Source organism: Anomaloglossus baeobatrachus, chromosome 1 (assembly GCF_048569485.1).
Source record: "Anomaloglossus baeobatrachus isolate aAnoBae1 chromosome 1, aAnoBae1.hap1, whole genome shotgun sequence".
Taxonomy (NCBI): domain Eukaryota; kingdom Metazoa; phylum Chordata; class Amphibia; order Anura; family Aromobatidae; genus Anomaloglossus; species Anomaloglossus baeobatrachus.
Window position 1 is genome coordinate 877140286 of NC_134353.1, and position 12843 is coordinate 877153128.

General features: G+C 44.0%; 1 protein-coding gene across 5 annotated transcripts in view; it reads left to right on the plus strand.

Annotated features, from left to right (window-relative positions):
* PDE4D (phosphodiesterase 4D) overlaps positions 1–12843 on the plus strand; it is a 1198511-nt gene that overhangs the window by 1163077 nt on the left and 22591 nt on the right. For 4 of the 5 annotated variants that reach the window (XM_075326371.1, XM_075326379.1, XM_075326394.1 and 1 more), the window contains exon 7: positions 9678–9771. In XM_075326371.1, the coding sequence (XP_075182486.1) occupies positions 9678–9771 (94 nt within the window). Of the gene's footprint in view, positions 1–166; positions 543–9677; positions 9772–12843 lie in introns of those variants that run through there. The other variant, XM_075326402.1, reaches the window with a different exon arrangement.

The following is a 12843-nucleotide window of genomic DNA, read 5'->3' on the forward strand; positions in this document are numbered from 1 at the left end:
CCAAGGAGATTTAGCATCCGCGGCCAATCAGAAAATTGCATCCATAAAGCCGTCTGCTCTGCCTTCACAAGGAGCTCCATTGGCTTTGTATGAGATTTGTGGGCGGATCATCCAGGAACTGTTTATGGCTTTCCTTGAAGGTCCCTGTTTTGTGCTGTGGGCACAGAGAGCCTCAGTAGCCGAGCATCCTGGCATCTATTATTCATTAGGACCTGGCACACAGGAAAAATGCAGATTCCCGGCTCCCTGGATTTCTCCTCCTCTGTAGCTGTATTCTTGCTCATCCTGGACTATCACAGCCCTCTGGATTTATACAAATGGTATTCCTACAACCTGAACGACGCTCAATGGGAGTTCATGTCACAATGCAGCCGGAGCACCTAAAGCCAAGGCCGGCACAAAGAGTCCAGGCGGAAGTCTGACACTAACATTTTCTATTTCGATCTTGCCTTTTTCTGCTTCTGCTGCTGGTATACGGCAAAATCTCATTCAAAATGCCTGAAGCTAACTATTTACTGTCTGTATCCTGGGGCTACATCAAGGTAAATGATCTGCTTTATCCGGGGTGACTTCTATGTATTAAAAAATGGCTCTTCCCAAGAGTTGAATGTAGCCCTGGTCCCTATAGGGCTACGATTTCTACTCCCTGTAATGAATGACCTTAGCATGACTACTCCTGCGTCGCGGTGGTGGTGGTGGACATGGATTGTTTACATACATAGGATTGCGCTGCCTCCGTTGCCACTCAGGTAGCCCGGCTGCTATTCTGCCCTTAGATTATTGACTAAGGACTGGAAAAGTAATATGTCCTCCCAGTCTAAACCAATTATTCTGTATCCAATTATCACATATTGATCAGACCTATTCTTAGAAACCTTCGTGATGGATGAGGGACTAATCTTGGCCATCATTGCCACCTGTGAAATATATCCCAGCGTGAAATATATCCCAGCGTGAAATATATCCCAGCCCGATCTATGTGGCTATGTGGTTGTGCATAGTGAGGTGTGTGTGTGTGTGTGTGTGTGTGTGTGTGTATATATGGATGGATGGATGAGAAATAGTGATCTGTGTGGTTGTGTATAGTGATTGACATATATATATATATATATATATATATATATATATATATATAGATAGATAGATAGAGATAGATTATATATATATATATATATATGATATATAGAGATATATATAGATACATAGATAGTTAGAGGGACATAAAATATATATATACATAGATAGATATAGATATATATATATATATATATATATATATATATATATATATATATATATATATATATATCTATATCTATCTATATCTATCTATATCTCCATCTCTATCAATATACACAACCACACAGATCACGCTGGCAGATATATATATATATATATATATATATATATCTCTGCCAGCGTGATCTGTGTGGTTGTGTATAGTGATTGAGATAGATAGATAGATAGATAGAGATATATCTATCTATGTGTGTGTGTATATATATGATATACTGTATATATGTGTATATGTATGTATGTGTGTATATATATATATATAATATTTATATTTATTATAATGGAATGACTGGCGGTGTTGTGAGCCTGCTAATGAAGGGCATTACACCTGCTTGTTTGCTGTGACGCTTGCATACTAATCATGGCTCCACTATTGTATCTGTACAAAGCCCCCTAGGACTCATTAGCCATCGGTCTGGTTGCAAATGCCATCATTTGCCTGGCTTGTCTTCTGATGGAAAATGGTTGTCAGCGCATGACAATTTTAAAAGAACTGGAAAAAAAAAATGGAAGCGATGTGTTCTGTGTCCACCTATACAGAACCAGGCGAGTGCCTACTGTATCTGTGTCCTCCCAGCAGATCCTCCATCACGGTAGTTCATTTAGGCTCAGTGAACATGCCATAAGACAATGTCAGCGGTTTTCCAATAAAGCCAGTGTCTGAGGTTCTCCTCCGCCGGTCTTCATTACCCCGCACTCGCCTCATTATACCCCTTCAGCCGGGCTGCGGTGATGAGAGCCTGCGATTACATATGGCACAATATATTGTTACTTTGTGGCCACTTTTAGCACAGCTGACATGATTGTATATTACAGCCAGAGCCATTGTTTGGATGGATACCTTTATGGAGGTGCGCAGGGAATCACTGTGCCATTGTGACTAATGAGCCGTGATGATGACTGAAAGGCATCCTCTTTGTGCAGGGCGGCCATATCAGAGACTCCTGCTGGGCGCAGGCTGCAGTTCTGCTAGCTCCTGTGCATTTGGTATATTATGCAGTGGATGACAATACCTGGCGTTAACCCATTCTTCCCTGTAGGATTGCAACTGTTTTCATTATCTGTGCAGAATGTGATAAAGAGCAAAATAATGCCATGTGTGTGGCATAATGCCGCAGCCCATTATACCCCCTACACGAGGTGACGAGAAGAGTGCACCTGTACGGAGAGGTTTAACGGGTGATTACTCAGCAGTGTATATTACATCATCGTACCGCCATAATCTGCCATCACTGGCTACAGGGCAGTATGCATGTGTACATACTGGCCGACAGTACCTTATAATGCAGATATGCCAGGCATATGTGCCCATTGAATTCAGTGCACCGTACACACTGACGGATGAAGAAGAGCCATGTACCATTTGTATCTACATAACACTGCGCCTGTCTCCACCTTATGGTCCCACAAAACCGTGTACTGCGTGTCAGTATAACAAATGCAGCGGTACCCTACACTACATGAACCCAAGGCACCAATATGAATGCATGCAGGTCAGCCCTGGGCAGTATGTGTACATAAACCGATATATGCAGTCACTGGACATCGTATCAGGTGCCGCGGTGCCATGCACTATGATCCACCTGCTGACCGCAGTGACACCCCGCCATATCTGCACTCTCTGGACGACGCATGTAACCTATAGCATGTTTCCAGTTCACATATTGTAATTTAATACACAAACTAAAAAGGACAAATTCAGCTCCGCTACCTCCGTGTTATCCAGGCATTAGATGTTTAATGCTGAGTATTCGATTGGACGCCATTACATGCTACAATCTGCAGCCCCTTATATAACGCCATCATTATATAAGATGTATATGGATAATATATATACATTGACGCCGTGTGTATGGGTAGAATGCGATCATTGTATATATTCATGCCCTTGTGTGGCTACAGTTTTGTTTCCAAATCTTTCACACATATATAGATGCCCTAGCTTGCATTGTAATTGATTTGTAATGTAATACAAATGACTAGCCCTCTGATGACATTGTGTACATCGAAAAAAAGGAATCTTTTATGGTTACCTGATCGTGTTGGGACATTTAGGAATGTAGTATGGCGCCACCTGGTGTTCAGTGTGTATCACAACGTGCACATCCACCTACTGCGCTATGTCCAGGTGGTCGCACATGCTCAGTCTCTACCCACAGTCTGATCTCTGCAGAATGATCACCTTAATCACTTTCCACTCAGACCTCAAATGATTCTCAAAACCCCACATACAGGAACCCATTGAAAAAGGTCCCTCAATCTGGGGAAAGGTAGCTAAATGCTACTTATTGCCTCCACCTGACTGAGCATGATGTGACCCCATCATGTTACCCAAAGCTCTCTGGAGGCCAGACATTTTAGACTTTAACATGGCACAATTAACTGAAAAGACTCCTCCTCAGCAGGGACAGTTAGAAGGTGGTATACTATCTGCTGCCAGAGGGGGAAGGTGACTGATTCTCTTTAAATTTTTTTAAAACCGCTTTCAATTTGCTTTTTAGTATGAAAATTATTCATGGATTAGCACAAATCATATTTAAATTAATGATGTATGAAGTAGATGATTGTGGGCATTTCCCAATCCCTTGCAGTGAGTTGACCAGTGGGCATCAAATAGATGTCTAGGATACAGTGTAATAAATAGATATAAGTCAGCTGGTGTCATGTGCTGCTATTTGGGGCTGGTTCTAGGCAGACATCTGGATTGAGCTTTCAATCAAACTTATCCGGGGGTAACATCTTATCAAGACTTTTACACCATTTAATGCAAAAAAAATCCCTCAAAAATCAACACTCTTGTACACAAGAAAAAATTGACTTTTTTTTTTTTTTTTTTTTTTTTTTTAGATTGTATGCCTCAGCACTTTTCTGCATAGTGGGTGGGAATTTTTTTAGCTATCATTTTTGGCAAAATTGCCGTAAATTGTTGTGGAAATGTAAGCTTGCGTATATCGGAGGTAGATTTCACTTTATGAAGTGGCCTGCAGTTCCTAATACATTTCATGCAGCATTGGCCCTGTTCACACTACGCATTCCTTTATTGTTCATTTATGTAATTGCATTCTACGTTCCTGTCCGTGGTTCATCTGAAACTCGATTCTAGGGGGATTTATACAGAGCACCTGGATGCACTCCAGAGATGCAATGTGAACAGGGCCTTGGTCAAGTGCAGTACAATGTAAGAGCTAAACACCAGTTTTAGTAAATTACCGTATTGTGGGAATTGATCATTAGAACCAGAAGGTTCTCTGCAGGGTTCCCCTTTACAGCTGAGAGTTCCTGTGTATGAGAGTTAGGGCTGGTTTTAAAGTCGAAGAATGTCCCATCACTGCACTTGTAATTCATGTTGAAGATGACTGCGTCTGATTTACATGATGATCTACCACTAGTAATGAGGGAGCACTACAATGCTCGGGAGCTCGGTACTCGTAACTAATGATGAGTGAGCACTACCATGCTCGGGAGCTCAGTACTCGGCACTACCGTGCTTGGGTGCTCAGTACTCGGCACTACCATGCTTGGGTGCTCAGTAGTGATGAGCGAGTATGCTTGTTACTACTCGGTACTCGCACGAGTATCACTGTACTCTGGCTACTCGGCGAGGACCGAGTAATCTCGCGATATTCGTGCTGTACTCGTGGTCTTCATGTTGGCGCTCTTTTTAGAGCCAGCCCTTATGCAGGGATTGGCTGGCAGACCACTGCAATGCCACAGCCCTGTTACTTGTGGAATTGCAGTGATTGGCCGGCCCTCACAGAATGACCGTGCCTTTAGCCCGACACTTCCCCGCTCGGCTACGGCCCCTCCCGCACTCCACTCCGCGTGTATATATATATGCACGCTTACACACACACGCACATTTTTTTTTTTAATTTACAGTTTTATGGTTTCTACATGCTGCCGGGGGTCATTTCAGAATAATACTCGGGTCTCCCATAGGATAACATTGGGCTCGGTGCTCGGGCCGAGTACACGAGTATCTTGGGATGCTCGGCCCGAGCCTCGAGCACCCGAGCTTTTTAGTACTCGCTCATCACTAGTGCTCAGTACTCCTCACTAATGATGAGCGAGCACTACAATGCTCGGGAGCTCGGTACTCGTAACTAGTGATGAGTGAGCACTATCATGCTCGAGGGCTCAGTACTCGGCACTACCATGCTCAGGTGCTCACAACTCCTAACTAGTGATGAGCGAGCACTACCATGCTCGAGGGCTCAGTACTCGGCACTACCATGCTCGAGTGCTCAGTATTTGTAACTAGTGATGAGCGGGCACTACCATGCACGGGTGCTTAGTGCTCGGCACTACCATGCTCGGGTGCTCAGTATTTGTAACTAGTGATGAGCGAGCACTACCATGCACGGGTGCTCAGTGCTCGGCACTACCATGCTCGGGTGCTCAGTATTTGTAACTAGTGATGAGCGAGCACTACCATGCTCGAGGGCTCAGTATTCAGCACTACCATGCTCGGATGCTCAGTACTCGTAACTAGTGATAAGCAAACACTACCATGCTCAGGAGCTCCGTACTTGTAACTAGTGATGAGGGAGCACTATCATGCTCGGGTGCTCTGTACTAGTAACTAGTGATGAGTGAAGACTACCATGGCTGGGAGCTCTGTACTCGTAACAAGCAGTTGGTGCTCAGATGGGCGCGACTCGAATACTCGAGTATAGTGGAAGTCAATGGGGAACTTGAGCATTTTTCCAGAAGATTTGATGGAAAAATACTTCTACTACACTCGAGTACTTGAGTTGTGTCCATCCGAGCACCAACTGCTCGTTATGACTACTGAGCTCCCAAGCATAGTGATGAGCGAGCACTACCATCTACCACAATTCAGTTTGATGAATTGGTGAATATCGTCTGATATATACTCAAATGGCGCAATCTTTTGCTAGCGGAGCAGCTGACATAATTATCGTTAACTTTACAATCCCTTGTGTCAAAACCTACAGTCCTTATTTAGTGAAGCAGAAGGTACAATGGAAGTAATCAATATCGCAGCTGGCAGGCTAATTGCTTCCTCTCCTTTCCCACCTAGAATAAGGTGCGTAAGGGATTTTGGCAATTTAATGTGGGGATTAGCCAGCTAGAGAGATGAATGTTGAATATTAATTGGCAGAACTTGCTCTTAGGGACCTAAAATGGAATCCTTTAAAATATATGGTAATCCTCACTCAGAAATCTATTGACTCAACTTTTTTTTTTTTTTTACACTGAGTATGCTTTTATTAGGTTTTTATGACCTTTTTATTTATTTTTTGTATTCCCCATTGGTGCTTGGTTGCTGTTAGTATACATAGAAGTTTAGTCAGAATATGTGGAGCTGTGTAGTCAGAGAAGGTGTTACATCTTCAAGAGTGAAGAATGAATCATGTTGGTTATCAATCCTGTCACTCATTACTCAAGTGAAGAGTCAGAATCAAGTGTTTTATGACAAAGTGAGATAAGACTATTACCTTCCTCAGACTCCATATTTCTTGCTCAGATGTGACAATTGTCATAAACTCTTAAACTAGTTTTATACTTTCTTCTGTGTATTAATGGGGATGGCTTTTTCTTAGGATAGGTCATAAATATCTGATCGACTGGGTTCCAACATCCGGCACCCCCACTGATCAGCTGTTCTCTCTGCTGCCGGCGGGGGCAGTAGGTGTCCGGAAATGCTCAGTTTTGGAGCTGACCCGTCAACTGATAGCAGCCGGGTATTGCACATCTGTTTCCCATGCAAATTAATAGGCGTTGGAGGTGCAGTACCCGGCCGCAGTTGCTATCAAAACATGGGGCAGCATTGGAACTGAGCATTTATGGCCACCTACACCAAGAACAGCTGATCGGCGGGGATTGGACTCCGGCCTATCAGACATTGATGATGTATCCTAAGGATAGACATTTAGTGTAAAACTCTTTAAAGGGGTTATCCGGCTTCTTTGACATTTTTTTTTTTTATTTCCCTATTGGGCTACATTGGGGCAGGTAAGTAGATAGAGACCACTTACCTGCCCTGCTGTCAGCCCCTCTCCCCCGGCTCAGAGCGGTCATGTGACCGCTCCTGCCGCGATTTTGCTGCTTCCGGTCATTGCACGTCTACATGGGCAGGGCCATGTTGACATGCAAATGTGGAACAGCTTGTGCCTCCCTGCTGGGCTGTACAGTGCGAGGAGTCACCGCCCCCTTCCCTGCACCCTCCCACACATTCCCCCGCACCTCCAGTAACCTCCCCCTGCACTGCTGTGGGGTCCGTGACCTGGGGGCGGGGCCTGGCGGCAGCTGCCATGGTGTCAGCGCCAGTACCGGGCCCCCTGCCCAGGATCGCACATTCAAATGTACCGGCATCACAGATCACCGATGCCGGTACATTTGAAAGTGCTGATGAGAAGCAGCGCAGCGCTACTTCTCATCACTGTCCCTCCCGCTGTCTGTGCTCTCTTCAGCACAGCGGTGACGTCACTACTGTGCTGATATGTCCAGAGCACAGACATCTGGCGAACGTGCAGGAGCGGCGGGGACCGAGGACAGGTGAGTATGTACTTCACATGTGTTCCCTATGGGGGGGGGTGCGCAGAGCCATATGTGTGTGTGTGCAGAGCCATGTGTGTGCGTGTACGGTGCAGAGCCATGTGTGTGCGTGTGCAGAGCCATATGTGTGCGTGTGCGGTACAGAGCCATGTGTGTGCGTGTACGGTGCAGAGCCATATGTGTGCGTGTGCAGAGCCATATGTGTGCGTGTGCGGTACAGAGCCATATGTGTGCGTGTGCAGAGCCATATGTGTGCGTGTGCGGTGCAGAGCCATGTGTGTGCGTGTACGATGCAGAGCCATATGTGTGCGTGTGCGGTGCAGAGCCATATTTGTGCGTGTGCAGAGCCATGTGTGTGCGTGTACGGTGCAGAGCCATGTGTGTGCGTGTACGGTGCAGAGCCATATGTGTGCGTGTGCGGTGCAGAGCCATATGTGTGCGTGTGCAGAGCCATGTGTGTGCGTGTGCGGTGCAGAGCCATGTGTGTGCGTGTGCGGTGCAGAGCCATGTGTGTGCGTGTGCGGTACAGAGCCATGTGTGTGCGTGTGCGGTACAGAGCCATATGTGTGCGTGTGCAGAGCCATGTGTGTGCGTGTACGGTACAGAGCCATGTGTGTGCGTGTGCGGTACAGAGCCATATGTGTGCGTGTGCAGAGCCATGTGTGTGCGTGTACGGTGCAGAGCCATGTATGTGCGTGTACGGTACAGAGCCATATGTGTACGGTGCAGAGCCATGTGTGTGCGTGTGCGGTACAGAGCCATATGTGTGCGTGTGCAGAGCCATGTGTGTGCGTGTACGGTGCAGAGCCATGTGTGTGCGTGTACGGTGCAGAGCCCGATGTGGGGCTGTTATTTGCAATGCTGTAGTGATACCAGGTCAGGTGCTGGGGAAGAATACTGATATGGAATGTGTGTGCAGGGGGCGGGCAGGGGGCGAGGCTGGACACTGGGGTGGGGCTGGACAGTGAGGCTGGGCGGTGACAGCTCTGACTGAGGTTCAGCACAGGAAGTGGTCATGTTTGCTGGAGCTGAATGTAAACAAGAAGCTGCAGAGAATAAAGGGATAATTCAAGAGGAACAAAAGTTAGAAAACAAAAAATAACAATGTAGGTGTGATTTATATGACAATACAGCACAGATAAACTCAAACATTTTTGTTAAGCTAATGTCGGACAACTCCTTTAAGTTCTTGATGGAGTGTTTTGGCAGATCCTTCACCCATAGGCCCTAATTTTTATACCACCTTTTATACGTTTTTATGGAATATATTTGTATGGATCATTGCCTACAATGATATTCCATTTTTGTTTCATTGGTATACAAACTTACACTTGCCCACTGGGTGAGAAAAGGCATCTTTTCGACTTTTTGAACCCTATTCTCCCCAGTGGACAGAACTTTTGCAAGGGCATACGCTAAGAAGGTGAATAACGTGATGTCCACTCTACCTTGTATGGACTTCAGGGTCCCGGCAGGGCTTTACAGAAACCAATCTGACACTTCTGATAACAAACAAACCAAAAATGTAGAAACCGGTTACAAACTTCATGGCACATTGGTCAACTGGTTCTCTACTATATAAACAAAGGTCTCCATGCATGACCGTGATCCCAGACTATAAAAAGTCACAGAGACCTTCACAGTAGGATACTTGATCAGTTAATATTGATGTAAATGTTTAGGAAGTTACAGCAATTCTTTAATATCGCGAGAGCCATTATAAAAATTTTGGCAAAATTTGCCCTGTCTTATAGTGAAGTATCTTATTGCTGTATATGTATTCACGAATCTTTCTATATATGTATATATTAATATTGCTATGCAAGTTCTCACGGCTATCCTATTTTTATTTTCTACAGTTCAAGAGAATGCTCAATCGAGAGCTCACCCATCTATCAGAGATGAGCCGGTCGGGCAACCAGGTTTCAGAATATATTTCAAACACCTTTTTAGGTAAGAGAAACAGAGTTTTTGTATTCCTTTCCTATCTCCTTTTAAATTTGCAAGTACCCTTATACTCCTGAAAGGGTAACAAGAAGCGTTAACGTGCTATAAAGATATCATTGGGAAAAACATTGCAATCTGGCAAAGTAGGAAAAGGTAAAAAAAAGTAATCTTTCGTGGATAACCATCTGAATAAAATTCACGGAGAATGAAAAAACCCACATATGACAGGCTTGGGCGCTTCGGATTCCAAGTAGTCCTTTTTCATAGGAAATTAGTTGAAGTCCGAAACGCGTAAATCTCGTGGGTTTTTTTTTTTTTTTCAATTCCTTTTGAGGTTTTTTTAATGTTATTCAGATGGTTATTCAATAAAGATTTCATTTTTATACCTTTTCCTACAGTGCCGTATTGCAATATTTTGCCAGTGGTCAGTTTACTCCAGGACATCGACCTGGAGATTAACGGTCATTGTTGAAGGGAGGTGCATTGGTGAGCTGACATTCTACTTTTTAGTTCCAAAAAAAATTGTTTTATATCAACAAAATATAGAAGAAAAAAAGTGATTATCAATATATATGCCCGTTAACATGGAGGTTAAGACATAGTAAAGGGTACAGAGGGCACAGTATCGTTAGAGAATACAGGTTCCAAGTTGATAACTACTTTTCAAAGAAGAGAAGGAAAGAAAAGGAAGGGAGTAGGAACAAGAGTGAGGAGGGGAAAAGAGGAGGAAAAAGAACAGCTGAGCTGAATAGTATATATACAACAGGGGAGTAATAAAAGGACACTCTACTTATTTATATAGATATCAGCCTGTCACATGAGTGGCTTATGTCACATACTGTACATTGGAGATTATAGGCTCGCTCTGACTTCCTTTTATACTTGATGTTGTGAAGAAAATAAGCAATCAACAACAATTTTTTACTTTGGCATGCTATAGGAAATAAGGAAGACTTGACTGTCTTGATATGGAAATTTTTATTCAGACCGAAACCCAACGTTTCGACAACTTTGAGCCTTTCTCAAGTTACATCTGTAGGTGGAGTGGTTGGACATGTGCAGCAGGGATAGCGGTGTTGAACATTCCGCTATTTCTGCTGCACATGTCCAAACACTCCACCCACAGATGTACCTTGAAAAGCTAAGGGTACGTGCCCACGATCAGGACCCGATGTGTCCTGGACGTGACGGATCTTCTCCTCTTCAGGAGACCACAGTTGCTCGTGCCCAAGATCTAAGCTAGGGCAGTTGCGGTCTCTCTCTCTTCGTTTCTCCCTGCGGAGAATGCCCGGGAAGCCACACCACAGGTCAGTCTTCGCTGCGGGCTGTACACGCATAGTGGGCACGGGATTTCTATAAATCCATCCACTGTGCTTGTACTCTACATCGCAGCGTTTTGGATGCAGCTGAAACATGCACCCTGATCGTGGGCATGCAGCCTAAATGTAGTTGAAACATTGGATTTCTGTCTGTTTTTCCACACAAGTCAGTCTGAATACCTATCGGGAAGGTCAATTCTTCCTTATTTCCTATAGTGTGCCAAAGTTAAAAAAAATGTTTGTTTGTCACATAGAGTGGATTTGACTTTAGTGTTTCTGTATTTTTTGTCTTTTTTTCCTGTTTATTGGCGTCACTGTAATCCCCTATGTATTGATATGCTTATGGGTTGCCGTGTAGAGCTGTATATCCAGGACACGGTGCGTCAGCATTACAGATTAACCCCTTCACCTCTAGAATAGTCTTCTATTTTTTTGCATGTCTCTCATATGTAACATTTTTGAGCCAGAAAATATTTTTGTGTATTCACTGAAAAAAAACAGGTAAAAATAAGTGTTATAGATCATATCCACCTGTGAAAACCATCCGGTTCTTTAAATACTGTACGTTTTTTGTGAGCATCCATATTTTTTACTCTCGCGTTGCATGTTGGGTTTTGTTTTAGGCAAGTAATAGTGCAATGAAGCGTTGGCATTCTCTGCCCGTAGGAGGGAGTTTGATAAATATGACACTGTCCTCATCAGAGCAGAGAAAATACTCTGCATCCAAACAGCCACATAGGAGGTGGGGGAGCCGCGGAATCCCCTGCAATGTATAACCATCAGCTTGGAATCCCTCTGGACGTGACCGAAACCTTCAAGGAGACTTCAATGTGATTTGCTTTTTTCATAGACATGAAAAAGACATCTTTGTCACAATCTATAAGCCTTTTAAAGAGCACATTAAAGTAGGAACCTTCTTTGTTACTTATAATTTGCATAGGATTGCAGCTAATTCTCCAACATTTTAATAACTCTAAAAATCAATTTTTTTTATAAAGCGCCAACATATAATTCTGAGGGTACATGTGCGAACAATATCAGACATTTTAGAGTTTGCAAGATGTTACAATATGTCAGAACATAACGCTTACACTTGTGTGACTCAATGGTAGAGCCATATTAAAAAAAATATAACGAAATATACATAACCCTAAATGACCCCAATCATCAGCCAGTATTAGCATATACACAAGTAGGTATGAAGTGTTCAAGGGGATGGGGAGTGTTGTTTGAAGAAGACTTAGGGTATGTGCTCACGATCAGGACCCACTGCGTCCTGGACGCGGCGGGTCTTGACCTGCGGGGCCGCGAGTCTCCTCCGCAAGAGACCGCAGCTGCTCGTGCTCACGATCCAGGCTCAGGCAGTTGAGGTCTCTCACTTTGTTCTCCCTGTGGAGAATGCTTGTGTTTCTGCAGCAAAGAATTGACATGCTGAGGCTCAGGAAGTTGCACCACAGGTCACTTTTTGCTGCGTGAAAAACAAGCACCGTGGGGGAGGGATTTCTAGAAATCCATCCACTATGCTTGTGCTGTACAACATAGCGTTTTGGACGCAGCTGAAACACACCGTGTCCAAAAATCTGTAAACAGTAATCGTGGGCAGGAATATGGTAGAGAGGCAGGAAAAGGGAAAAAAAATCAGATTTGGGGAATGTGACCAGCTTGACTGAAAAAAGAAAAAGCATTTTTAGTGCTTTGTTGATGTATTTTAGGAATTATTTTGAATGACTGAGTAACGCATTGGAGAGTACTGATGCAG